We start from the raw sequence: 26697 nt of genomic DNA, 5'->3' as shown, positions 1-26697 counted from the left end.
ACACGGTCATCATTGCCCGGGCAATGCCGGGTCTTACGTCTCCGAGGCGGAAGCAGTCGGGTCCAAGGAGAACTTGGCGAGGTGAGGCCGCATGTGCCTCAATGCGAAGCCGCTAGACGCGGAAAATTCCGTCGTGATTGATGGCCCCCCCTTTTTTTGTCCACCCCTTTTTTCCCCGCCCAGTCCTGAACCCCTGAAAAGGGGACAAAAACAAGTCACTTGCGGGAGTCACTTACACACAAACGACAAGACTTTGTGACAGCTTGTTTAGTATTGGTGATCCGTTCCATTCTTTTAACTGATTGCTACGACAATTAGCCAGTCGTCGCAATAACGCACTATGACTGTGTTCGCCTACTCCCAAGAATGCCGCCAAATGCCGCTGCAGCTTCAAGCATCCCCAATACTAACAAATGTGCTAGGCACAGGCCAAGCCTAGCCTAGCTTGGACCACTAAATGGTCCATGCACCACCAGCCTATCCCCCCACCATAGACTTTTCGCCTGCGGGCAGATAACGTATTTTATAAGCGAGCGGCGAATATAAGCGAGCGGCGAATTTCTAACCAACTTACCACAACGATCCTCAATTAAACCACCACAACACTAGGAAATAACAGTAACTGAACCAGAAATGGACGAATCAGGCAATTCTCCAGCTTCCTGACACGTGCGTGCATTATGGCCAGGCTTGCCGCACAGGCCACAGCACCGAATCTTCGTGCGAGCCCCCCCCCCGCACCACCACAATTTTATCGTGTTTCCTAGATTATCTGCTCACCCACAGCTTTCTGACCTAGTAGGTCCTGTGCCTCTTGTACGGTAAGTGACCCTCCAAGCCGCACACGTGTTTTTTTAGCCCTCCGTCTCTTACTAAGCCCCTCATTGGCCTTACGTAGTAAAGAGACTTCCGTACGCAGAAGAGCTACCTCGTGCATTACGGCTATTGTACATTTGGCCAATTGGTCCACAGCAGCCAGCATAGGTGTTGGAGAACTACCTTGATGATTAGATATCCGGCCTTTAATAAGGTCTGTCTGTGAGGTGGCCTCTCGAGGGTTCTGTGGTGTCTGAGATAGCCAAGGTAGTGCCGTACCTAGGCTTGAGGCTGGTGGAGTTGGAGTTCAGAGCCATATATTCATCTTGGAAATCACTCTTTCTGAGTCGTGTGGTATAAGGCCGGCTCCGACAAAGGCGCCTTGGATATTCTTTTCGATAAAAGAAGTAAAAAACGCCTCTTTGAACGCACAAATGAATTCCAACTTGGTAATATGTGTGATATGCATACGCATAAGTTCCTCGATTTGGTAGCCGTACGCCTTCAACGGCCCAAAACAACCAATATCAAGTGGCTGGACCAGGTGCGAGGAGTGCGGAGGCATACAAAGGGTGATAATGTTGTGATCCTGACAGTACTCCTCGAATTTGTCGGAGTGGTGGCTCTCGTGGCCGTCGAGGACTAAAAGCCGGTATCTACCCTTCGTACGAGATGCTGTATGAAGATCGAAATGGCGAATCCAATCTAGGCCTTTCTCATTGGTAGTCCAGCCGTTATCGGTTACACCAATATACCAGGTAGCCGGAAGATTGCACTCTTGATACCAGCTCTCTTGGTGATATTTCCCTTTTAAAAGGATGAATGGTGGGATAGCCCAGCCTTGAGCATTTACCCCTTGGATAACCGTAGCCCACTCACGATTACCAGGCTGGACTTTTTTGGCTTTCGCATAGCCATCGGAGGTAGTAACAACCATACCAGTAGTAATCATGCCCATCATAAACCCGGTCTCGTCAAAGTTGTATATATCTTCGTCAAGGATTCCGTATTTGGCTTTAGTATTATGCACAAGTGCAAACCGCTCGCGAATAACTTTCGGATCTTCGCAATTGGCCCTTTGATAGTCGTATCTACGCGTAAAACGCGTCCGGAGTTCTGGCTGGCGTTTGACGAAGTTGTGAGCCCAGAGCTTGCCGACAGGGGGCGCGTCGCGTTCGCGTAGCAGTCGGTTGGCCATATCTTCTACAAAACAGAGCCGAGGAGGAAATGCGCGTACACATAGCTCAGATATATACTGAAAAATCGTATGCTCCTCTAGATCTGTGAGTTTTCGCGAATTGGCTGGAATATCGCGTCGTGAAGGCCGACCGGCGCGTCGATAGCGAAGTGTTGTTTCGGGAACATTATACAGATTGGCTGTGGAAAGAACATTGGGGTTTTTACTATTTTGGATTGCTTTGAGAGCTAGGATTACCTTAGCTTCTTTTGAAGGGGTAGCCATAGCTTGTTGTGGTAGAATTGAGGATCAAAGATGAAGGGTCGCGTCGTGGGGAAAATTCGCCGCTCGCTTATAAAATACGTTAGCTTAGATTCCTTAAGCAATTAACCACGTTTTTTCTAGTAACTGTGCACCTCGCATAACAAAGCACTTTCTTTTAAACGCCGTTGAACGCCGTTGAACGCCATTTATGCGACAAGATAACAATAACCAATGCCGGCCCTAGGGCACTCGTCTCGCCATGTGTAACGTTCCTGCTCCCGCATCAAAACTCCGTGAAACACAAAACGAAAAGAAAATGTTGAGCCAATAGTTAGGGAGCGTGCCCGAGAAAAGTAGACCCGGTTGGTGAGATTCGTCGCGGCACAGCTATCATGCCTTGCCGCGGCCACGAGCACCAGACACCAGGTCGTCCACCCAGCCCATACTCTCGCGCCTCTCGTCCACGACGCGCGCATACTCGAGCAGCAGCCGCAGCACGTAGATCTGCATGTCCTCCTTCCGGAGGACGCGGTCGGCCCACTCCTTGCCAGCCGCGGCGATGCGCTGCGCCACAGCGTCGTGGCCGAGAAGCTCACCGTCGCTGTCGGCCGCGGCGCGCTTAGATCCTCCTCTCAACTGGGACGCCTTTTCGGGACAGTACCCGAGGAAGTACTCCATGATGGCGTACCAGTCGCCAAACCGGTTGTCCATGGGCACAAAGTGCTTCCAGGCCACGAGCCGGCTGTCGTGCCACTCGCGGAACAGCGTCGCCTTGACGGGCAGGCTCGTCGACCGCAGGAACCCGCGGTACCGCCCGCTGAAGCTGTTGCCGTCCACATCGGGCAGGTACTTGTACGTGAACTGCTGCGCCATGTCGACGCTGGGCATCACCCCAAAGTACCGCCCCGTATAATTGCACTGCCCGAGCTCCTGCCCCCCGTACCCGCACATCAGGTCCGTGAACCCCACGTCCGCCCACGACGACACCCACGGCCCGAGCTGGCTGGCCCCGCTGCTCTCCCGCCGCCTCGCGTTTTGCCGGGGACGCTGCGCGCGCAGGTTGTACGCCGCCGGTGGCAGGGCAAAGTTGCCCGACGAATCGGCCGTCGCCCCGCTTGCCTGCGAAGACGACTTGGTCTCCTTCTTTTCCTCGGCGAGCGTCACGAGTGTGCCGTTGCTCATGGCCACGAAGCGGTGGCGCTGGAACGCGCGCCAGTTCTGCTCCGTGTTGCGGCCGCCCGTGGCGACGCCGCGCCACACAGCAGCGTCTCGCTTCTTGTCCCAGGGGAAATCGGCGGCGTCCTGGCCCGTAAATCTCTCCTCGCCGCTCCAGTAGATGGGGGCCGGCAGCAGGATGTCGTTGTTGACGGCCAGCTTGGAGCCGCCAAAAAGCGGGAACAGCTCGGCCGTCGCCGACACCGAGATGGGCTCGACCAGCATCCCGCTCAGGCCCTGCAGGTCCGCCTGGTGGCAGAAGTCGGTGCTCAGCGTGTAGTTAGCCACAAAGCCGTGCCGCATGTGAGCGAGCGAGAAGGGGCTCGCGATCTGCGGCGTCCGGTCAAAGTCGGTTATCGGCTTGGCGTCGCGCGCTGCGCTCCCCGGTGCGCAGCCGCGTCGTACTACGAGCCAGTACGGTTCTGTATGAAGGCAACAGAGTCAGATCAGTATTTTCTTCGACTACTTTGCGTCACTGGACGGAAGTATTGGGGACAGGGGAGAGGTTTGGCAGGAAACAACATACTTGTTACCTCCCACTTCAGATCCCGCGACTTCTCGTTCGGGTCTGGCTGTTCTTGTCCCGGCGGCGGCAGCCTCTGAAACACGGACACGGCACTCTCGACGTCGTCAGGCAGCTTCTTCGTCTTGGCGGCCTGGGCCATGTGGTCGCGCATCTTCTCCCACGGGACAACGATACGGGGCTCGTCCATGGCGTTGAGCGCGAGGTCCATGTCGGGCAGCAGGTGCTCGATGGACTGGATCATGGACAGCCAGATCTGGGTCCAGAACCATTCGCTCGTCGTCGACGCCTTGCCGGCGCGCACGGCGATGCGCATCTCGAAGTCGGCTGCGTCGCGCCGCAGCCGCCCCGGCCGCACCGACCACAGCGGCTCCAGGTCCGCGTATATCTGGTCCCAGAACTCCTCCACCACCACTGCCTTGTGCGCCGCCGCGAACTCATACCACTGTCGGAACCCCGGCGGCGGGTGCCGGCCCCGCCGCTCCCGGTACGCCGCCGCCGCCTCCGCTAGCGAGAGCGACTGCTCTTGCAGCTTGGCCGAGAACTCCTTCTCGGCGGCCTGGATCAGCGCGTCGATGGGGTGGTCGCCCGTGGTAAGCGCCGCGGCGTTTGTTTGGCTCAAAGGCTGGTATTGCGGCCCCTTCCCTATGGGGTGCTGATGCTGCTGTTGCTTGCGCTGGGCCGACCACTTTGCGGCGCCGCCTGGGCCCACTACGGTGTCCGACCCCGTCCAGCACCAGAAAAACAGAGCCACAAGGACCGCCACTGCAAGGTATTGGAGGCGCCGCCGTTGCGGGATCGAGCTGGGCCGCAGGATCATGGTGATTGGCGGCAGCGGGCCTCTCCACCCTGCCCTGGTATCTTTTCTGGTTGACGCGCTCCGCCGTCGGCTCGTCGGCAGGCTGTCACTAAGGGGCGCCATGTGTGCAGACGCTGGGCGGTTTGGTATGCGGAACAAGAGCTGCCCGCTTGGACGAACGGAAAGTGGCGCAAAAGAAGGAAAGCCCGGCAGAGTTCGGCGAGAGGATAGAGAAGTCTATGGCGCCACCCGAGGTTGAACTCTGTTTGCCCCCTCCTCTTGTGGCACCTTAGCCAAAAGCATGAACAAAATAGAAAGTATTCCTGTGATGTGAGCTGTCTCTCGCTGGCTGGCTGCCTGCAGATGAAACCACTATTCCAGGGCACAACTGGTCGCGATGGCGTCTCTTGTCAAGCGGAGGCGGCGTTGTCCAGGAGGGCCGCTAGCTCGTTGTGTTGACGAGCTCGAACTTTCACGCTAGGCTCGGAAAAAGGAGAGGAAGAGAGATTGTCGAAAAGGAGTGACACGAGAACGGCCGCAAAGGAGGGGAGAAAATTGAATTTGTGAAACTGTACACAAGTCGAACGAGGAGACGAGATGCAAAAGGTCAGGACAGGAGGACAAGAGGAAAAGCGAAAACCGAGAAAATGAAAGCAGGCGCGAACCGGAAAGGAGACGTCACGGGATGTATGTACATACAACAAAGGTACGTAACAGGATTCCAGGGGATACAACAAAGATACGTAACAGGATTCCAGGGGAAGGCAGGCCAGGGACGAGGAGATGGAGAGCAACAAGAGCACCGCCAGAGATTTGATACCCAGAACAGAAGAATCTCGCTGATTGGCCAGTTGGTGTGAAGGTTCGGCCACAATCCTCGCCCAGGCCCAGGCCCAGGCCCAAGTCCAGACCCCGGAGTTTAGTGACGGGCCCTGCGGCCACCTTAGACCGCATTTGAAAGTTCTGCAGCTTAAAGATGCCATGGATGATGGGACGGCGGGCAAGCGCCTACCCGTGCCTACCCCGACATGGGGGATGAGACGGCTTGCGCCTTCCGTCGATGGCTCGTGGGTGAGTGGATCGTGTGGGTTGTTGCTGTTGGCCTGGCGTGTGGGCATGGCGGAATTCCCCATTCGTTGACGTACGGCTGCGACTTCCTCCTCTGCCCATGCAATCCTAATTAAGGGCAGCAAAGTTTAACTGGTCGTGCCTGCGGCCTGCGTCGAGAATTCGGATGTCGGCACTGACAACCATGCACAAACTCAAAAAAAACCCCTAACAACAAGAGCCGGCCGGCAAAAGGAGTGGTGGAACATGCCTCGCCCTGGCTTGGCTTGGGAAGCTGGCAATTAACACACATGAAAGGTGCTCGCTTACCAACCGCGCAGAGTGGGAGCAGTCCAGCCCTACAGAGATGGATCCTGTTGGCAGTTGGCACTAAGTTTAGTTGTCTAGATCCCACGAAACCCTCGCAGACAGAAGAACATCAGACGTCCCGAAACTGCCTGCGTCCCAACCGTTTTTAATATGCACGACGGGGCATGTCTAATTGCTGTCCACCAGTCCCTGCCGGCACTTCTACAGAATGGTTCTGTTACATGTTGTACAGTACAAGGCGCCAAGCGTCCCCGGAAGCACACAGGAGCCACGCTAGACTGTTTGAGGGGGCTGTTGGTAATAAGTTGTTAGCGTTGAGGGGTGCTGTTGGTTCGAACGCGCATTTACAGTTGCGGCGTAGAATAATGTCCGGTGGCGGCGGCCTTGGCTCGGCTGCTGCTGCTGCTGACGGCCGCATGCTGGATGTGTTCCGTTCGGCCCACGGCTCAGATCTTCTTTCTTTTTTTTCCATCCAAGGCCGTTGGGGGCTCACCGAAATTGGCTGTTCGCGTTGAAACGGCCCCCGACCGACACGTGGATCGTGTTTTTTGACCCATGTTTTTGTCTTTGGGTGGTGCATGCAAAACGGCAGCCAACAAGTGGCGCTCGTCCCCTTTTTCACCGACATCAGAGATGTCGTGAAAATGGGATAGGGATGAGATTTTTTTGTGCAACGTGCAACGCGACGTGAGTCGGGAACTTGTACGTCGGGATTTCCCGATTGAGACCTTCGTTGGACCCCTTGCAGCACCAAGCCTACAGCCCACCGCCTCGTGCAGCTCCAAATCGGCCAGGCGTCCGCCACCAACCGATCCCTCCGCAGATGCGCTTCGCTCGGTGCCGAGTGATGTTGCCCTGTGGGGTGGAGGCCCACTCCGTCTATTCTCATCTCTTGACCTTTTACCTTAGTGCATCAGGTATTAAATAGTGAAAACTTGTTTAGTGAGATTTTAGTGTCTAATGCTTCTCGAGTCTATTCTTAGCCTAGTTCTAGAATTCTCGAGATTTCGAATGCTCATTCTTGCTTTGAACACCCTATATCTATGAAATGGTTCCCTCAGTTTCACTACGAAATTACGGGTGGCGGCGACTGGGGAATATCGGTGCACGAGAAAATAGCGATCAACTTCAGCAATCGAAATATCATTCTAGCCAGCGTCGAGCGTGAAACTAATGATGGAAATGTTTCTGGTGATTGGAATCCTGGTTTAAATTGATTATTCCTCTATTTTTCTGTTATTATATTCTGTTTACATATATGGTACAGGACGGCTTTGTTAATTAGGCGCACCAGTGATCCCGCCTTGGTGTTGCAGCCAAATCCCGCCTTGGTTGTCCGGAAGCACAACTGCTCCCGTCTTTCGGGGAATTGCAGCGTATTCAAACGTCGGTGATAAGTTGGTCGTCTTCACCCTCTAAGGCTTCTGAAGTCCGAGCCACGAGCTCCGTGTATGATGGTCTAAAGTCCCACTTGAGCCAGCCATCCAGAACTTCCAGAATCTGCCTCTCGTTTAGCGAGCGGACAGCAAGTGTGCCCATCCCGCCGACCGGGACACCGGATTTACTGGGGTCGTAAATGCTGGGGCAGTTAGGTAGCACGCCGTCGGCCGCTCCAGGGGCCAATGTGTTCAAAGCCTTGTCGATGGTCAAAGTACTGTGGTAGTAGAGCCCCTTCATGAGCTGATCTAGTACATCGCCATCTCGACCACGCAGATGAGGGCTTATGGCCTTGGGCTGCACGTCTAAAAGACTCAGGGGGACGTTAGGGAAGAAGTCGGTCGGCTTGACAACAAGCGGCTCAATCTCCCTTCGGTCCCACGCCAGGAGCGGCGGGTTCTGGCGGTAGACGTGCAAGTTGTCGCGACAGAGAATGACTTGGTTCCTCATGTCGCTGGGCATCCGCGATAGCTTCTCATTCCACTCGGCGTCTTTGCGTTTCGCCTCTGCGAGCTTGGCAGCAGAATCCGGCGATTCTGCCGCTGCCGCGACATATAGGGCAATAATCTCGTCGTACTCTTTGATGAAGGCGGTAAATACCTCGAGCTGGCCCTGGTGCACGCGCACGTTACTGCCCAGTACCAGCATCCGCTTGTGTTGGGGCGAGCCCCGCTGAATCTCTCCCTCCTCGAACAGCGCCCGCATCTTCTCATACTCGTAATAGAAGGCACGCGTAATCTCTATGGGGCCCTCGCCGGCAACGGCGGGCGGCTCGTCGGCGCGGGCACGTACCTTCTGCGCAAGCCTCGTCTCCCGGCCGGGGGGCGTCACGATTCCGCGCTCGCGCATCCTTGCCACGACCTTCTGCGCGCTGTCAAGCTCAATGGATTCATCCCGCACGAACCATGTCGAATCGCTGGCCGATCTTTTTACAGGAACGCCCTCCTGGGAGAGGTCAACCTTCTTGGGGTCGGGCACGTCTAGGCCGGCAAGCTCGTGGACCCACTCGGTCAACATCTCGGATTCTATCGACGCCTTCTGGCGCGACTGCATATTCTGGGGGACGTACGGCCTCTTCTCGCTGTCCATGATCCAAATAAGCATGCGCACCTGGCCGTATTTCTGGAACAAGGACCCCGGGCGGATGGAGCATATGAACTGGTAGAAGAGCAGCTGGGCGACGCTGCTGAAGCTCGCGAACCGTTTCTTGGGGTGCCAGGAGAAGTTGGCCGTCACGAGGAGGGTGTCGTTGCGGGGCACCCCGTTGGGAGACCTTTGGTCTGTTTTGACCTGATTTGGCAGGAACTCGGGGGTGAGGATGCCATCGAGCTCGTGCCACAGAATGCCTGACTTGGGAAGTAGCTGGGTGTTCGGTCTGGCGAGCAGGGGTTCGAGGAAGGGCTTGTAGAGGTCGGCATCGGGCTCCAGCATGATGTGGGAGCGCGGCTGCAGGAGGTCGGTGAGCTTGCGACTCCAGACGCCACAGCCGGGGAACATGTCGACCAGGTCGCAGCCCTGGTGGCGCAGGAGGGATTCGCGGTTCTGGTCGATGATGGCATCGCATAGCTCGCCGTCGGTGACGTTGACTCTGGCCCTGTCGCCCTTGGGCTTGGGGCCGGTCTTGTAGTTCCAGAGGCCTGTGCGGTGCAGGCTCTCGGATGTTGGGTTGTCCCTTTTGAGGAGCCTCAGCAGGCCTTCCGTCGCATTTTTAATCTGCCGGGCGTTGCACCGCCTTGCCGCCGTGACCGGCAAAGAAAGCAGGCTTCGTGCATGGCGGCGGACCGGCAGCATGGGGACGGAGCCAAAGGGGACGGAACAGAAATGACAAGCGCGCGAATCTGATCAAGGAAGCGACTGCAGCCGTGGAAGTGACCTGCGGCAGGATCCGACGCGCGAAACTTTTTGGGCGTGACAGACAGCCAGACAGCCCGTTTTGCCCCTGTCCACCGCCCGCGTCAGACGCCAGGCATGCAGGTGCCGTAACCGTTAGTGGGGGCGCCAATTACCGGGCGGGCTTGGCTCCAAGCATCCCTACCTAGGCTAGCAACCTAACTCAACCTCTCCACTCGCTGGCCCACTGCCCATTGCCCACTGCCCACTGCGCACTACCCACTACCCACTGCCACTGCCACTGCCACTGCCACTGCCCACTGCCCACTGCCCACTGCCCACTTCCGGTTCCCTAGGTATACATGCAGAAGGATTGTCGACGCGGGATTCGAACCTGTGATGAATGCGATTATGGCAAAGGAAAGCAGAGAAAAATGTCTCTAGGATTTGATAATCGATATTATAGATCCCAAGACCTGATTACCGCCTCCCTTTGAGAAAAACCTTTCTTCCATCTTTTTTCACTGCTCTGAATCAAACTACTTCCAAGTTTCCGCCCGCCTCCAACGAGGCGCGGCCATAGCGCGCTGCGAGGAAACGGCAGAGGCACAATCCAATCCGAGTGGGATTATAAACAGATGATTACCCATTGTCGAAGTTTAAAGATAATCAGTAATACGTCCAAATCACACAAGGCTCAAGCCAAGATTGACCACGCAAGGATGGATCATGGAGATGGTTCGTTTGCTAACAGTTAGCTGCTGGCCAAGATCGTGAAGCTAAGCGTGGGATGCTAAAGCGTCTCAATGACGTCGAGAACCGTATGAAGAGGGGAGGTCTAGACGAGGATGTCATAACCATAGCAGAGAACAAGGCAATCTACACCTCTAGCCAGCTTGGTAATTAGGTGACGGTCACGGGTCGAAATCAGCTGTCGACTTCCGCCTCTCATTGCCACGGGCGTGCCTTATTCTGCAGGATCCTAACCTATGTTCTTTACTGGAAAATATGCCCCCAAACCTTATCAGCCCGAGGTTCGGATGTGCTGGTAACATGGGGCATTGAAAGCTGAACCACACAACAACTTGGGCCGGAAGGGAAGTGCACCGGCAGCACTGTTCATAGTACTAGTCACTGTAGAATGCAGCTTAAAAAGTAACAAGCGATGAGGAAAGTATGAGTTCCTAGACCTTCGATAGCAATGGGGCAAAAGAAAAAGAGACGAGAGGAGAGAAGAACGGCATACAGACAAAAAGACACGGTATTTTATATGAAGATATGAAAATCAAATAAAGCACCCTTTCCTCGTCGTATATCTCCAGTGCCCTACAGCATTGACACTCGAGAGCCTACTAAAAAACAGAGCAAAAGAGAAAAACGAACCATATAGGCCAGAGAGAGACCGTTTGATACCCCGAATGCGAATCCCTGGACAAGACAGAAATACATGGTAGCTTTCTCAAGACATGACCAAAAAATCAAGACACACTTTGATCACGCGTCCCTCGATACGCACACTCGAGACCCAATCCACCAAGTAAACGGCAAAAGAAAGATCGGGATCAGCCTGACACCCAGAATCCGAGACGGCCAACACCCAGAACCCGAGACGGCCAACACCTCAGAAAATCAAGCGCAAGTCTTGCCGCCGGGGCCGCCAAAGTAAAAGTACGAGCCCCAGCTGCTGCCGCTGCGGGGGGTCGTGGCGATGGTGTAGCAGCTGGGCTTGGTGATGTGCAGGCTTGACAGCGCGGCCTGCACGCCGTAGCCGCCGCTCTCGTCGCGGGGGATGGTGAAGATGTTGTTCTGGTAGGCAGCCTTGCCGAAGCCCTCGGCGGGGAAATGGCCGCTGCCCATCTGGCCGTACGACGAGTCGGGCGCCGTCTCGCCGCCCCACTTGGCGTAGTCGGCGTGCTTGGTGATGGGACCATTCCCATAGATCTTGGCCGGGTAGTAGCCGACGGACTCGTAGCCGTTGTTGGCCTTGAGGAACAGCCACCAGTTGCCCTTGTACAGCTTCCACTGCAGCTCGAAGCCGACCTGGCCGCCCGCGTACACCGAGTACCGGTCAAACGGCCCGCCCAGGTACCACTTGTTGCTGGTCTGCACGAAGCCCGCGCAGTCGAGGTTCCAGCACCCCGTGTGCTGATAGTCGTCGGCCGTCCAGTAGATGAACAGCCGCGCGCGCCCATCCCACTTCTGGTGGTTGACCGCCCAGCCGCCCTCGACCGTCTGGTGCGGCACGTTGACCACGTACCAGTGCTGCGAGATGGAGAAGTAGCCTGACGGGCTCCACAGGTTCATCCACGCGTTGCCGCCAAAGTTGAGCACCGTGTCGATGGCCCGCGCGTACGAGTGCGCGCCAGCGCGCTTGCCGAGGGTCTTGATCTCCTTGTCGCCGGTGCCGCCGTCGGCCTCGGCACGCGGCTTGTAGAAGAAGTCGGTCAGGTTGCCGTAACGCGCCAGCGACTCGGGCGTCAGCCGCTGCACCGGCACCGTGCCAGGCGGGCACGAGATGCTGTTGCCGTAGACGTCCTTGACGCCGAGGCTGAGGATGGACGGGATGTCGACCTTGGTGGCGGCTGACAGGCCCTTGGGGGCCGACGTGCTGGTGGCGATGGCGGCCCCCGACGGCGGCGTGGCCAGCTTGGCGGCGCCGGCGCCCAGACCCAGCAGGTGCACCGACGGCTGCTCCTGCACGGGGATGCAGTCGCCGTACGTGTCGTCGATCTTGAAGCTCGTGACCTTGCTCGGGTCCTTGACGCCGCTGTACATGCTCTGGATGTGGTCTGTCATCTGCTTGAAGGCGCCGCTGTCGCGCACGCCCGCCGCCGAGAAGGACTCGAACGACGTCTTGCTCGTGCTGCCGAGGAACTGCGCGAAGCTGACGGGCTTGTCCGTCGCCTTGGCCGCCGGCGCGGCGCTGACGCCGACGCCCGCCACGGCCGAGTAGAGGGCCAGCGCGATCGAGTGTCTCATGGTGGATGTTGCCGAGGGGGGTTTGGGGGGGAGAGGAAAGGCTGCTTGGTGGTGGTGATGGGCCCAGAGCAAGACATTCTCGATACGGAGAGCTGGCCTGCTCTATTTATAATTTCCGTCCTGCCCTCTCGACGTTCCTGAGCATCACGGCCGCTCTCGTATCCCCGCCGCCTGTGCCGACGCTGCCGCTACTGTTCCTGCTCGTCGCGCACTCGGTCTAAGCCGCCACCAGCCAGCGAAGGCGGTTTCATGGTGCCATCTGGCAGCCATGTGCACCGTTGATTCTCGTCCGAAAGTCGGCCACCAGCCGGGTATTCACGGTTTGATTGGGCCAGCGGTGGAAAGGGGACCGGGCTGTGCCTGATATGTCCGAGAGTTTCGGACGGCCAGTCAGGCACCGGCTGCTCAGGGGAAGCCTGGGTTGCGGAGCTGATGGGTCTAGACCAACATGGCCAAGTTCTATAGGGGTCGCCGTGTCTTCCGTCTCTATTGGGCGGTTTCAGTGTGCGTTCGGAGGAAAGCAGGAAGACTTGACAAGTCAGCCGCTGTCACCGTGGCCAATAGGACTCCGGCCCGTGGGCTGTTCCGTCTTTCGGGCTGGACGTGATGCGGTGGCAGGGCATCAGCCGCAGCGCGCCCCCCTTGGCGCTGCCGTTTTACGGGCTAGGGCTGACACGGCCGAGACACCGGGGAAGGGGCGTTTCGGGCATGAATCTGGATTACCGACAAACAGTCAAGGAGGTGATGGTAAACAAAAGAAGTAGTAAACGAAAATGAGACGACGAAGGATTTTGAACCTCGCAGGGTAGACGGGTAAAGGATTCTGTGATTGAAAAAGGGGCAGTCTATTCGAATAGTAGCAACCGTCTTTTCGGACATGTACAAAAAGTGAGTTTGCAGCTAAGGCGCCAAGCCACAAACCTAGCCAAAATCGGATTCTTACACCTAAAAAGTTTAATTCTAATGGATGGCACGCTTCTTCAGATAGTCTGCCCTGCACTGAGCCCGTAATTGAAGCTATCGCCAGATCTACTAAAACCTTCCAACTTTAACTATATTACCGTCTATATATCTACTTCTTGGGCTTCATCCTGGGCGCGGCCTTCAACGCCCACGACCCGCAGGGCCCGAGGAGGGATTACAAAGGCTTTGGTTATAGCTTCGAAACTCAAGAAAGCAGCGTTCTTAAGGATACACAGCCTACGCGGCCTACCCTATATAGATACGAATGATTTTAAATGTGGTGCGTATACGGCATGTGGCTAATTAATCTGAAGTTGGTTGCGCTGGCTTCGTCCCAGGAATTAATGCTCCACTTAGTGCGAAAAGTCAGCGTGCATGTACCATTTTGTACACTACTGTCCGGAAAGACGGTTGTTACTGTCCGAATAGACTGCCTCTTTTTCAATCACAGAAGCCTTTGCCCGTCCACCTCGCGAGGTTTAAATCGTAAGGCTCGGGGCTGACCGGAACACTGCTTGGCAACTCAACTGAGCCCACGCCTTGGTTGTCTCAACGAAGGTAGTTCTAAAAGGCTCACACCTCACGTCTAACACGCCTTTGGCGACTAGATGATTCTTCGGTTTCTTTGGGGTAGCTTTACACGAGGGAAACTGGCCGCTGGATCCAAAATTGGACAGGACCTGAAGGTGAGTGGTCATGCTGCGGACTTGCCGAGACCTATTTGAAAATGAAAGGCCATCATCACTGAAAGGCCCGCCCTTCCAGTAACGGCCGTTTCCGAAGATCTGATGAGTGAGCTTGTTGGCTAGGTAGACATAGTCGCAGAAAGGTACTATACCCTTCCAAGTATTTGGCAGGTTAATTAGACAGGGTGACCCACCTTTGCAATCGCCCCACTTTGCAATTTTTCCCCCACACCGCCAACTTCCTACTCTCTACCTTCCACCACCAACAACTTCCTCAATACTGGTCGGAATAGGCTCAAAATACGATGGTTCGACGCGTACGAGAGCGGCTAATAGCCGAGGCTATTGAGGCTGTTGATCAGGGCGCTCAGCAGAAGGAAGTAGCGCGCCTATATAGGATCCCTGAATCCACCCTCAGCAGACGACGCCGTGGACAACAGGATCCACGACAAGCCCAAAAAAACACCCAGAAGTTAACTGACGACCAGGAAGCCTTCGTCGCCGAGTGGGCTCTTGAGGAGGAAGCTGCAGGGCGTGCCCCAAGTCGTGCACGGCTAAGACGATTCGCACAAGCGATCCTGAACGAAGCCGGGCTCCCTGGGCGAGTTGGTGAGCGCTGGGTAGATCGGTTTTTTACCCGCAACCCCAGGGTAAAGGCCAAGTTAGGTACCTTATTAGAACGGTCTCGAGTCAAAGGATCTACCCGTGAGAGATTCCAGCATTTTTTTGATCGTTTGGAAGCTGTAATTAAGGACAAGAAGCTGGTACCTGCGAATATCGCCAATATAGACGAACATGGCATGCAAGAGACGGAAACTACGGTTGGGAAGGTGATTGGCGATGCCCTCACATCTCGGGCAGTCCTGACTGGCCCTGATCCAACGACCTGGGTCAGTGTTATCGAGTGTGGTACCGCTGAGGGCAAGCGATTGACGCCCGTAGTGATCTTTACGGGTGAAAATCTACAAGGCCAACACTTCCCGGATAACTTCAAGGAACTACCAGTCCTCAAGACCTGGAAATACGACTGTACGCCTATAGGCTGGAGCAATAGCAAAATAGCTCTTATGTGGCTCAAGGAAGTATATCTTCCTCAAACAAAGCCCCAAAGGAAGGACGATTGGCGCCTATTAATCCTCGACGAACACGCTACTCATATCGACGAAGACTTCATGCTTCTAGCTAAAAGAAACCGCGTACACCTACTATACTTGCCTTCACACACTTCTCACAAGACCCAGCCACTCGACCGGTCTGTCTTTTCGGCTTTGAAGTCCTATTTTCGCCAAAGAACCCTCGAATTGGCTTCCTTCACAGCCTCAGCACCTATCAACAAGCAACGCTTCCTTTTTTGCTACCGGGACGCCTCAGCGCAGGGTATGTCAGCCCGGAATATCATATCCGGCTTCCGGAAGACTGGAATCTGGCCTTTCCAACCCGCTCGTATACTTGACGACCCCGAGGCGGTCCGGGACGAAGCTGCAAAACCAGTCCCCCCATCCACACCACCCCGGAAGACCCGGGCAACCCGGAACGACCTCTTCAATACACCTCAAGGTAGTCACGACGTCCGCAGGCAACAGGGCTTAGCCAAGACGGCCACTAGTCCCCGAGGTAGGGTCGTCAGGACTATGTTGACGAAGGTAGGGAGGGCACTTGATCAGAAGAATACAGAAATCGCTGCTTTGAAGGCAAAAAACGACTTCTTAGCCAACGAGTTGGAATCCAAAAAACCCTATTCACGTAAAAGGGTCAAAATAGACGCCAACGACAGATTTGCTACTATTGACGAAATTGACGAGGCTCAAAAAGCTAGTCAAAAGCCTCCCAAGAAGAGATCCAAGAAGACCAAGTCCAGGCCTGCACAATTGGTCCAGGAAGCTGAAGAAATTATCGCCCGTGGGCTTGAGCAATATAGAGCGATTGACGAGGACTAGAATGTACTTTTTTCTATAGAATTTGGCCTACAATTGAGTATTTTGACGATTCTTGTGGTGGGCGGTGATGGTGGTGGGCGATTGCAAAGGGGGGCGATTGCATAAGTGGGTCGCCCTGTCTAGGTATATCTCCCTGTCGCAACGCTTCTGATTATCTATGGCTACCCAGCTCGTGTAAACATTCTTCCGGTACCCAAGAGGCGCCCAGGAGACATTTCTCCCAAGCATGTTTATTCCGCAATACAAAAGCGACAACTCAATATTGTGCCATGCCAGTGCCTGGCCGCAAAGGAGCGTGTTCGGCGTTGAAGGGGTCGAGAAGGGCCCTGCGCCCTCCGGTACGCAGACTGAGTTCGTGCCTGGCCACTGAATGATGGCAGTTGCTGCCCTGTACCCAAAAGATCAAATGCAGATATGTGTTGCTCCATTAGCTCGGCTCGGGTCCCCGGAGCGCGACAGTCGGGGAAAGAGGTGTGTATGTTGGCGGGCGTCGGCCCAGCCGAGACACACGGTCTCAGATAATGGATGCGACCAGTTCAAGGCCTAGTCGGGGGGCTCGGAGGGGGCGGACGGGGAGGGTTGGTCGGCGTCCCGCGGAACTGGTTGCGGACCTCGTCGATGAAATGCTTCAAGAAGCCGTCGGCCTGCGTCTTTTGGGGGTCGGCTGCAAACCAGATCCAATGTCAGCATCAAGGTTCCCTCTCTCCAGTGTGCGTTCGCATCGTACCAGTAGCTTCGCCAGGGCGCAACGGCTCGTGGGGATCTCGGCCATAGCGGATGTCTTCGACGGTGCGGTGGATGCGGCGGACGCCTCGGTGGAAGCCCGGGCTCTTGAGGATCTGTCGCGTTCGGCGGGCAACAAGGTCAGCAAACTAGCTCTGCTACGGTCGGAGACTGGGGTTCGGGGGTGGCTGCGGAGGGCGCACTTGGGCGATGATCAAGTCCTAGCAGAAACGCGTCAGCACGTCGGTCGGGCCGAGTCGCAATGATGCATCGTCATTTGGGCCGAGCCGCAATGATTCATCGTCATTTGGGCTATGATGGGCGCTGTGGCGAACTGCTGGGAATGGGGCCGCCTGCTCGTACCTCAACCCTCAAGTAGACGGTCATGAAGATTCGACCCCACGGAGCCATCTTCACAGACGTTGATCTTCACATTCGACGCAGGATGCAAGATGTGATGAGCAGCCACGATCTAGATTTTGTTGGATTGATCATGGTCATGGCTTTGAGATTCCAGAACCCCACCTCGCCTCGCAAGCCGACGATCCGGGCCTTGGAGAACCTCGCTAATTAGTCATCATCCACAACAGCACGGGCGATTGGAGAAGGACCCACAAGTGCTTGCTCATTTTGTCTCTGAGTTTTTGGAGATGCAGCAGCAGCCTTTTCTTCGTTTCCACAAGACAACTTTTTGCCTCAGAAACTGCTTAACCATTTTTGCCGCGGAAACTACCTAACAACCTAGGCAGCTCTTTACAATAGACTTTGCCCATCAAAAGGCGGTTGAGTTGGTTTGGCGCTACGTGTCCGTACTGGGCGACAGACCGACATGGCTACCGCATGTGTCAACAAACGGCCAGATTAAGCCCACACCGAAGCCCTGCTTACACAGGTATCTGATACCTATCAACCAAGCGATCTTAGTTCAATAATCACCACTTTCATCTCAAAATTATATGTTTAAGCGTCCTCAGAACTTGTCTCTCTCAATATTGCACATGACAATCTCATGACTGGCTTGTTCTTGAGGGGTCTAGTAGTGATTGATAGTTCACAAGCTCACCTTGACTCACTCACCACACCTTCCCCACATGCACCGAGCCGGGCAGTTCCAGCCGCGCAAATTGCCTCACCACCATTCCTGCTCCTCGCCAATCGAAGGATAGCGGGCGTGATATGCCGAAAGGGTCCGTTATCAGTCAAGGTAAGATAAATGTCGACACCTCTTTCTGTGAGTCGTCCGCATACGCCGCCGGTCTGTGCGCCGAGGAAGAAACCCGGTTGGGTTCTGGAAACTCACGATAGTGCAGCTCATCAACCCCTTATTGGAGACTCTGCTTCTTCAACTTGACCCCGCCGTTATTTTTGACAGTCGACTCGCGTCAGGGGGAAGGAAGAACCGCAATCTGGCATGCACCTCGCGTCTCCGAGGCACGCGTTCGTGCTTATATCCCCGAAAGGATGTGCCTCCAATGATTGGATGGCTCGTCTGTCGGGCGCATAGCCTCGGCCTGCTTTGTGAAGAGCAAACTCCTCTATCTGAGCCCGCCCAAGTTGATGCGCTGCAGACAAACAGACAATGGGCGCATTCTGCAGCGCCGACAGACAGACCAAGTTCCCCATCCCGTCTCGGCGAAACAGCCGCTTCGGTTATTGTGGACGGCTTTTCCAGCATCTCCAAAGGAGCCAAAGACGGCACGGCTGAACCTCACCGGCCCGCAGCGAGACCATCCCCCCTGCCAACAGGCAAAAGGAAGGCATAGCGAGGCGCACCCTGTCTGTTTCACCAATGCCAAAACAGCCCTGTCGGTGTGCGTGTCTCTTGACCTCGTGGCCCGGATGCACAGGCTAATCGTGAACTGGCCGAGAACCAAGCCCTGGGAAGACGGCTCACCGCAGAGCTAGGTCATAGCTCTCTTCCGCATTGGTGCTGCTTCCGTCTTGGTGCCGCTTCCGCATGAACGTGGGCTGGCCACCCGTGGCCGAGCGCACCCCTAAATCCGTGCGTGCGCCCGTGTCCGCGACTTGCAGAACCGACGCGCGCCATCGCGCTGTGATCATGTCGCTTCAGTCGCATCAAAATGAAGGCGAAGGAGGACGCGATCAAATCGGTCGGCCTCTCGCTTCTCTACGAGCCTGATGAGCCGACGGACCCCGTACTCGAGTGAGTGTTCTTTTCGTAAACACACGAGCCAGTCATGCAAAGGGGTTTTGTCTTACCAAAACAAACACAGCATCGTCCTGATCCACGGCATCGGCGGTCACCCCGTCCGAACGTGGAAATGCCAGGGCCCAGTGCGCCAGATACCGACGACGCCTAGCTCCACCATAAACCTTTCCTCGTTCCGAAAGCGGCTGAGGAAGACGGCACCCACGGCGCAGCTGAGACGGTCAAACTCTGAACCTCTCCTGGTCCTGGAGAACAACCGCTCTACGGGTCGGACGAGGAACGTGCTCCGCAAGAACTCGCTCAAGTCGACTTCGAGACTAAAGCTCACCGACTTTGCTACCGAAGCAGGGGACAAGGCCCACCAGGGCAAGACCGAGGTCTTTTGGCCCGTCGATCTCCTCCCAGCGACGTGCCCAAACGTCAGGGTGTACACTTGGGGCTACCACACGCTCGTCGTGGACAAGAAACCGCTCAGTCTGCAGAATGGCATCTTCTCCCACGCCGGTGAGCTGTTGGTCGAGCTCGCGAGCACTCGAGCAGCGCTGGGCGACGCAGCCAGGCCGATAGTCTTCATAACACACTCGACCGGGGGCATCTTGTTGAAGGAGGTAACTACCGCCCCCGCACGGAACAGCTTAACCGCAGCAGACAGATCTGACCTGTGTCAGGCATTGCGGCTATCCGAGCTTGAGCGCGATGGTCCCCTGAAAGAGATACTGTCGTCAACCTCTGCGGTAATGTTTCTGGGGGCACCCCACCGAGCGACCGAGCACTCGACCATGGCGGACGCCATCAAGAGCATGGCCAGCATCACTCTGCGCGTCGACTCCAACGACTTTGTTCTGCAGGAGTTGAGCGGCGCGAACAGCCCCGAGGCTGAGCTGGGGCGGCAGACCTTTGTGAGGCTATGGAACGACTACAACTTCAAGGTCAAGACGTTCCAGGAATCTGTCGTCACGAGCTATAGGTTCTTGGATCTCAGGGCAGAGGCTGTAAGTGGGGGCGCGAGCTACAGCGAGTCTTCCATCTCACCTCTCTAACACACCCCTAGACGGTCCGTCGCTTAGGAAGTTTCATTGGCGACCCGAGAGAAAGTGCCGAGACTGTTGGCTCTTCGCACGCGGACATGTGCAAGTTTGGCTCCTCCGACGATCCGGGATACAGGGCTCTCGCCAGCTCTCTGGTCAGGTTCATAACCAGCGAAGAGGACCAGGTAAGGACTTGATTGTTCTTCGCAAGCCGTGGCGCAAGCTAACCGTCATTGCTAGCGGCATACTCTCAACGCCAAAGAAACAGGTAGGCCGGTGCAAAGTTCTTGGAAGTACCAAGCTGACATGGTCTCAGAGTGCCTGGCGGCACTTGTCAGGCCTCACTTCGCCTTCTCTGAAACGCATCCAGCGACCTCGTACCCGGGGACATGCCTGTGGCTGTACGACTTGAACGACTTCCAGGCCTGGCACCACCGCATTGGCAGCAACAAGAACAAGATCCTGTGGATGAGGGGCGAATCTGGCTGCGGGAAAACCATACTGCTGAGGTCGCTGCGGATGAGGCTAGAAAGGCAATGGGCCGGAGCTGGGAGCTCGTTTATCTGGAGCAGCGCCGAGGGGTACGACACCAACAGCATCTTCTTCCCCGGCACGTCTCGGCCGCAGCACGAGATCAATCCCGCCAACGTCTACCGCAGCGTGCTGGCCCAACTCTTCCTCCAAGACCCGCACCTCCGCAAGGCGCTCCTCACACTGTACAACCAGCCCCGCGATGATCCGCAAACGCTCGACGACGCCCTCGTGGTTTCCTTCTTCGCCGACGACTATATCGACCGCAGGGTCGAGACGCCCACCCGGCGGACCTTCATATTTGTCGACGTCGCCGACGACGCCGACTCGGCTTACGTCGAGGAGCTCATCTGCCGCTTGGCCCAGCTCGCTCGTAACTCGGACTTTAGCATCTGTGTTGCCAGCGCCTACCACCCCGAGCTCGAGGAACTAAGCTCGGTCAGTATAGTTATGCACCTGCGCAACACGGACGACATCCTGCGGTACGTCAACCTCAACCTGGTGGCGGAGTGGGAGGAGCGCAACCGCACCGTCGTGCGGATCGGGCAGAAGGCCTGCGGCATCTTCCTCTGGGCCGAGATTGTCGTCAACATCCTGAACGCGGCCATCATGGAGGGCGCCTCGCAGGAGATTATCGAGGACACGCTCGAAGAGGTCCCCGGCGACCTGCACGGCTTGTACGAGTGGATGCTGGCGACGCTGAATGACACGGAAAAGGCCGAGGCCCTAATCCTGTTTCAGTGGGTGATTCTGGCGGCGGAGCCGATGCGGCTCAACGACCTGTCTGTCGCCGTGAGGCTGACCGAGACTTCGCCGTTCAAGTCGTTTGACGAGCTTGGGCCCTTCATGGCTCTGCACGTGGGGCTGCCCATCTCCATGCGCGAGGTGCGTCAGCTGCGCAACTCGGAAATCACATCCGATACACCGTGTCAGTTTCACCGGTGGCTTCGGGCGCGGTCCATCGGCCTGCTGGAGCTCAAGTCGGACAACCGCCAGGTGGTCGTCAACGAGCCGCTTGGGCTGCAGAGAGTGCAGCCGATCCACAGTTCTGTCCGCTCCTTCTTCCTGTCGGGACGGGGGTTTGCCTGCTTGGCCGAAGGCTGCGCCTCGCTCCCGCCAACGCTCTCGACCGAGGATTTTATCGACATATCGCACTACTCGCTCCTGCGCGCCTGCTTGACGTACCTCAACATGCGCGACTTTGAGCATCTCGGCGGCCAGGGAAACACGAACCACCAACAGCAGCAGCAACAACAGCAACAACAGCAACAACAGCAACAACAGCAGCAACAACAGCAGCATCTCTCGCCCGTCTCCATCCCGGAGTCGCCGTTCCGGCAGAAAAACGTCTTTGACCAGCGCAACCTCGTCATGTCGAGCTACCCGTTCCTGCAGTACGCCGTCGACAACCTGCTGTTCCACATGCTCAGCCCGCGCTTCTTCCGGTACTTCTTGCCGCAGCGCGAGCTCTTCCTCGCGCTGTCGGCGAACCGTTTCCGCCTGTGGCGCCGCTGGAGCTCGCTGCTGGGCACGGCCGACCCGGCCGCCATCCTTGCCAAGCACCACGGGGCCGCCGCCGCCGCCGCCGCGCTGCTGAGCCCCGTGTTTGGCGCCCGCTACCGCCTCGAGCGCGTCTTCAGAAAGCTCGGACGTGCGTCGCCGTCGTCCCGCGCGGCGAACTCTGGCGGTGGAGCGGCGTCGCTGATGTCGCCCATCACGCCGATCGGCCCGGCCTCACCAAAGACGCCCAAGTCGGCGTCGTCAGACAAGGCGCTCTGGACGCCGCAAACGCCAAAGTTCAGGCTGCCGTCCAAGCTGAGGCCGCCCAAGCTGAGCCTACCCGTGCCCGCCGCTCGCAGCCCCATGAAGAGCCCCGTCAAGAACCGCTCCAGGATTCCTCTGCGCCCGGCGATGCAGGGACGGCTGGATCTGCGCGGCGTCAGTCTCGGGCTGGCGGTATGAGATGGTGATTTTTTTCGGGGAGGGAAGTGTAGAGATAGATGTGTGTACATAGATGTGCGTACTTGTTTAAAGGGGGCTGGGTTGTGGTCTGCTTCATGTAAATGCTGTATTATTCATGGATTTACAGGATTGGCTTTTGGCTTCTCTCCTGATCACAACAAGGACAACATATCCTGCAAGCCGATCTACTGATCGCAAACACCCTCCGCCGCTGTACCCGAAGCGCAGATCGCGTCCCACCTGTGCTGTATCAGCGGAGCAGCGCGCGAACGGGGCAGGTCCAGAAAATTGCAATTTAGCCGCACCGAACAAGGTTAATATGTACCTGCAGAAGAACCGCGACGACAGCCGCACGCGACCCCTGCCAGCCGGGGCAGAGTTGGGGAAACGTCCAACACTGGCGCGCTTATAAGCTTCGCTTGGGGTTGCGGGGGCAGCTAATCAAATAAGCTGGGCATTTTGGTTTTGGCGAGGAGATTCGCTGCGGTCTCTCGGCCCAAGTGTGGCGGCGGGCCAATCCCAGGGCGCTGGGATTATTGCTGGTGGGTTTACTGGCGTCTCAGACGATGCAGGTAATATACCTACCTAAACTTGATGAGGGGACTTTGGGGGTGTTTTTGGGGTCCTGGTTGTGATCATAAACAAGCTCTGTCCTGTAGCTGTGTTATAAAGCTCTTCCTGGAACTGGAACTGTCTCCTAAGACGCAGACGCCATTGTATGGCCACAGTCCATTACGGCTCCTCGTCCATATGGCTATCTCACTGTTTCTGGCCGTAGCGGCTCTGCTGCCGTGGCAAGCCGCCGCAGTGGACCTGTTTGTGCGCTCGACCGGCGGCAACGCCAGCTCGCCCATCATGTACGGCATCATGCATGAGGTAAGATGTCAACCGATCCCGGCACAAGCTTCCCTCGCAGTCCTTGTGCCTCACATTCCTCGCGGGCGGCTCATCCAAACTCCACAGCTCGAGCACGAACTAACAGTGTCAGGACATCAACAACTCGGGCGACGGCGGCATCTACGCCGAGCTGATTCGCAACCGCGCCTTCCAGGGCAGCGCCGCCTTCCCCGCGAGCCTCGACGGCTGGTCGAGCGTCGGGCCGGCCGCGCTGGCCCTGCAGCAGCAGTCCCCCCAAAACCCGCCGCTGTCGGCCGCGCTGCCGAACTGCGTCCGCGTGACTGCGGCTGCCACCAAGAAAACAACGATCGTCGGCCTCGCCAACGCCGGGTTCTGGGGCATGGACGTGCGCGTGCAGAACTACACGGGCTCCTTCTTCGCGCGCGGCGCGTACGCGGGCGCCTTTACCGCGTCGCTGCAGTCGGCTCTCACCGGCGAGCTGCTCGCCAGCGTGCAGGTCCCGAGCAAGCTGGCTGACGGCAAGGGCAACGGGTGGACGGAGCACGCGTTCAAGCTGGTGCCGGGCAAGGCGGCGGCGAATAGCAATAACTCGTTTGCTATCACGTTTGACGCGGCGGTATGTTGAGGATCACTTTGCAGTTGTGCGAAGAGGGTGGGTTCGTTTGTGGCTGTGACTGACGTGTCTGCCTGCGGGCTGGATTGGATTCAGGGGCTGGATGGCGAGACGCCGTTCCTCGACTTCAACTTGATCAGTCTCTTTCCGCCGACGTACAAGAACCGCGCTAACGGGCTGCGCGTCGACATTGCTGAGGCTATTGCGGAGCTGAAGCCCGTAAGTCAATACACGCCTCATAGATTGGTTGGCCGTAGGAAGAGAGCTGACAGACGTGGCAACGCACGCAGAGATTCCTCCGCTTCCCCGGCGGCAACATGCTCGAGGGCGACACGCTCACGACCTTCTGGAAATGGAACGAGACCATCGGCCCGCTGAAGGACCGCCCCGGCATGCCCGGCGTGTGGAAGTACCAGCTCACCACGGGCCTGGGTCTCGTCGAGTACATGCAGTGGTGTGATGATATGGCGCTTGAACCAAGTAAGTGAGTGGCACGTGGCACACATCCACATCCGCGAGACGGCCGTGTCTAGCGCAAAACCTAACATAACCCAAATTTTTAGTACTGGCCGTCTGGGACGGCCTCGCGCTCGACGGGACCTTCGTGCCGCAATCCCAAATCCACGAGGCAGTCCAGTTCGCGCTCGACGAGATCGAGTTCCTGACGGGCGACGCGGCAACAACCAAGTGGGGCGCAGCGCGCGCGGCGCTGCTGGGCCACGCCACGCCGTGGACGATCCGCTTCGTCGAGATCGGGAATGAGGACTGGCTGGCGGGCCGCCCGACGGCGTACGACTCGTACCGGGCGTACCGCTTCGAGGCGTTCGCGGCGGCTTTTGGTCGGAAATACCCTGCCATCCAGCTCATCGCGTCGCCGTCCGTGTTTGATGACATGATTATTCCTGCGCCGGCTGCGGGTGATTATCATCCGTATCTCACGCCTGACGAGTTTGTGGCTAGGTTCGGCAAGTTTGATGCGCTGACGACGCAGAACCAGACCCTGATCGGTATGTTGTTTCTGTTTTGTGTCCTTCTTCTGCAGTGAGAAAATCACAGCCCGGGAGCGAAACAGGCTGACAACGTGGCTTGCTTGCCACTGATTAGGCGAGGTCGCGGCCGTCCACCCCAACGGCGGCCTGGGCTGGGCCGACGGCAACACGCTGATGGCGAACCCGTGGTGGGGAGGCAGCGTCAGCGAGGGCATCTTCATGATCGGCGCCGAGCGGAACGGAGACAAACTCATTGGGGCCGCATATGTAAGTCTGTCCTGTGCTCCGCGTGTTGTCATCACCCACCTACCTACCTACTCGAACGGCTGCCGGGCTGACACCTTCTATGAAGGCCCCCGGGCTCCGCAACCTCAATCGCTGGCAATGGGGCATGACGCTGCTGCAGCACGCTGCGGACCCGGCGCTGACGACCCGCTCCACCAGCTGGTATGTCTGGAGAGTAAGTTTTGGGCTTCCCCGTCCCTAGTCCGAAAAACGCTGACGCCGAACCCAGCTGCTGGCGAGCCATGAACTCACGCACACGCTGCCCGTCACCGACGCGGCGGGCAGCGGCGTCGGGCCGCTGTACCACGTTGCCGGCGCCAGCAAGCACGGGCAGCGCATCTTCAAGGCCGGCGTGTACAACACGACACAGCCCGTGGCCGTGGCGGTGCGGTTTGAGGGGGTGGCGGCCGCGAGCACGGCGACCTTGACGGTGCTCAGCGGCCCAGACGATGCGTATGGTTTTAACGACCCCTACACGCGCGTCAACGTGGTCAACGAGACGACATCTACTGTGGTGGCCGGCAAGGACGGCGCCTTCGCTTTTAGCCTGCCACGGCTGAGCATCGCTGTGCTGGAGACGGCGGCGGAGAAGCGTGTTGGTTAGTTGAGAGGACGAGACCGTACGGACAGGATCACACCTATTAGTCTCATGATGTAGTTAGCTGCAGAAAGCTAGGGTGCTCCAGCCTCCGAGTCGATAATCCAATGCTTAAGTGATAATCAAGGTGGGATGAAATGTTTGCGCATCACGGCCCGTGGAATATATGTGCCGTGGAATATATGTGCCGTAGTCGGGACTGCCGAATTCTGATTGCTCTATTTTGTTCGCAGGATCTACTACGGGTAGCTAGTCAGATGCCGCGTTCGGATTACAATCTTGTACCTTGACTAGCAAGCTTAAGTACTAGCCGCTTGACCGATAAAGTTACTAGGCCTTCATAAATACACCGCACCTCCCTAGCTTGCTTATTTCTAACTTCCCCCGTTCTTTATCCTTCTTTCTCCCCAATTCTAGCCGAGATGGTCTTAGCCTGGAAGAAAGAAAGGCAGTTAGTTTACCGGTTGTTACCGGTTGTTACGCCCAAGTCCTTAGTAACTAACCGTTCGTGATCCTTACGGTCAACTTAGCTTTGAAGGTAAGGTCCTCGGTAGGCGTGAGCTTGGTAACATTTTCCGCCGTCCTTTTCCTTCGGCTGAGCACCCTGAATCCTACTTCGTAACTTGAAGTACGGGACTTGATATTTTGAGGCGGCGGTGGCCATGGACTTGTAATTGCGGCCTTCGAAGTCTTCCATGGCGTTATTTGATCCGTTGTTTGATCGGGACGGCGGCCAAAACCCGGGCTTCAGAAAGATCTTGGCGATAAAGCATTTTTCATAGTTGTTTGGTTAAAAAATCGGCTTCATAGACTCAACGGGCAGTTCTGGTGTTGTGGTGGTTACCGGAGCTTTAATGCGCAGGCGGCTGGGCGTGTAATCTCGGGCGCATCGAACCCACGGAGAAAGCCTCCCAGATTCCGATAAGTGGGCCAATTC

At 56.9% G+C, this 26697-nt stretch overlaps 7 protein-coding genes across 7 annotated transcripts; 3 read left to right on the top strand and 4 right to left on the bottom strand.

Moving 5' to 3' along the window:
• Positions 1-2503: 2503 nt before the first annotated feature.
• Positions 2504-4815, bottom strand: B0T26DRAFT_783225 (uncharacterized protein; the record flags this gene model as incomplete). Its single annotated transcript, XM_060446743.1, has 4 exons — positions 2504-2858; positions 2919-3260; positions 3324-3894; positions 3999-4815. The coding sequence occupies 4 exons, from the start codon at positions 4813-4815 to the stop codon at positions 2648-2650; spliced, it is 1941 nt and encodes a 646-aa protein (XP_060295067.1). The 3' UTR covers positions 2504-2647.
• Positions 4816-7356: 2541 nt separating this feature from the next.
• B0T26DRAFT_718232 (uncharacterized protein) lies at positions 7357-9469 on the bottom strand. The gene has a single exon (XM_060442371.1). It carries the CDS (start codon positions 9397-9399, stop codon positions 7552-7554), a length of 1848 nt encoding a protein of 615 aa, XP_060295066.1. The 5' UTR covers positions 9400-9469; the 3' UTR covers positions 7357-7551.
• Positions 9470-11067: 1598 nt separating this feature from the next.
• On the bottom strand, positions 11068-12417 carry B0T26DRAFT_648799 (uncharacterized protein; the record flags this gene model as incomplete). The annotated part of the gene is made up of 1 exon (XM_060438029.1): positions 11068-12417. One exon carries the CDS (start codon positions 12415-12417, stop codon positions 11068-11070), a length of 1350 nt encoding a protein of 449 aa, XP_060295065.1.
• A 4149-nt stretch (positions 12418-16566) lies between these two features.
• B0T26DRAFT_615606 (uncharacterized protein) lies at positions 16567-17137 on the bottom strand (the record flags this gene model as incomplete). Its single annotated transcript, XM_060435976.1, has 4 exons — positions 16567-16667; positions 16731-16842; positions 16930-16947; positions 17090-17137. Coding segments are annotated over 4 exons (279 nt in total), but the record flags the coding sequence as incomplete, so codon positions are not given.
• A 270-nt stretch (positions 17138-17407) lies between these two features.
• Positions 17408-18677, top strand: B0T26DRAFT_370044 (uncharacterized protein). The gene is made up of 2 exons (XM_060434663.1): positions 17408-17930; positions 18037-18677. Exons 1-2 carry the CDS (start codon positions 17736-17738, stop codon positions 18487-18489), a joined length of 648 nt encoding a protein of 215 aa, XP_060295063.1. The 5' UTR covers positions 17408-17735; the 3' UTR covers positions 18490-18677.
• Positions 18649-22714, top strand: B0T26DRAFT_370027 (uncharacterized protein). The gene is made up of 5 exons (XM_060434662.1): positions 18649-18890; positions 18961-19888; positions 19948-20109; positions 20165-20192; positions 20241-22714. The coding sequence occupies exons 1-5, from the start codon at positions 18808-18810 to the stop codon at positions 22415-22417; spliced, it is 3378 nt and encodes a 1125-aa protein (XP_060295062.1). The 5' UTR covers positions 18649-18807; the 3' UTR covers positions 22418-22714.
• On the top strand, positions 22715-25766 carry B0T26DRAFT_783179 (glycoside hydrolase superfamily; the record flags this gene model as incomplete). Its single annotated transcript, XM_060446742.1, has 8 exons — positions 22715-23293; positions 23406-23891; positions 23985-24107; positions 24179-24368; positions 24452-24895; positions 24993-25144; positions 25230-25328; positions 25392-25766. The coding sequence occupies exons 1-8, from the start codon at positions 23012-23014 to the stop codon at positions 25764-25766; spliced, it is 2151 nt and encodes a 716-aa protein (XP_060295061.1). The 5' UTR covers positions 22715-23011.
• Positions 25767-26697: the final 931 nt, after the last annotated feature.

Source organism: Lasiosphaeria miniovina (genome assembly GCF_030549165.1).
Source record: "Lasiosphaeria miniovina strain SMH2392-1A chromosome Unknown B0T26scaffold_5, whole genome shotgun sequence".
In the NCBI taxonomy this organism is placed as follows: domain Eukaryota; kingdom Fungi; phylum Ascomycota; class Sordariomycetes; order Sordariales; family Lasiosphaeriaceae; genus Lasiosphaeria; species Lasiosphaeria miniovina.
The sequence above is the reverse complement of the archived record's forward strand: the minus strand, read 5'-3'. Positions and strand labels throughout refer to the sequence as shown.

Excerpts from the sequence above, each read along its gene's own strand:
- B0T26DRAFT_370027 (XM_060434662.1), top strand. The coding sequence starts at position 18,808 with ATGAAGGCGAAGGAGGACGCGATCAAATCGGTCGGCCTCTCGCTTCTC. Across the intron at positions 18,891-18,960 it reads CCGACGGACCCCGTACTCGA|CATCGTCCTGATCCACGGCA; the intron begins GTGAGTGTTCTT and ends AAACAAACACAG. Across the intron at positions 20,110-20,164 it reads TAACCAGCGAAGAGGACCAG|CGGCATACTCTCAACGCCAA; the intron begins GTAAGGACTTGA and ends CGTCATTGCTAG.
- B0T26DRAFT_718232 (XM_060442371.1), bottom strand. The coding sequence starts at position 9,399 with ATGCTGCCGGTCCGCCGCCATGCACGAAGCCTGCTTTCTTTGCCGGTC.
- B0T26DRAFT_370044 (XM_060434663.1), top strand. The coding sequence starts at position 17,736 with ATGACTGGCTTGTTCTTGAGGGGTCTAGTAGTGATTGATAGTTCACAA. Across the intron at positions 17,931-18,036 it reads AGGGTCCGTTATCAGTCAAG|CTCATCAACCCCTTATTGGA; the intron begins GTAAGATAAATG and ends ACGATAGTGCAG.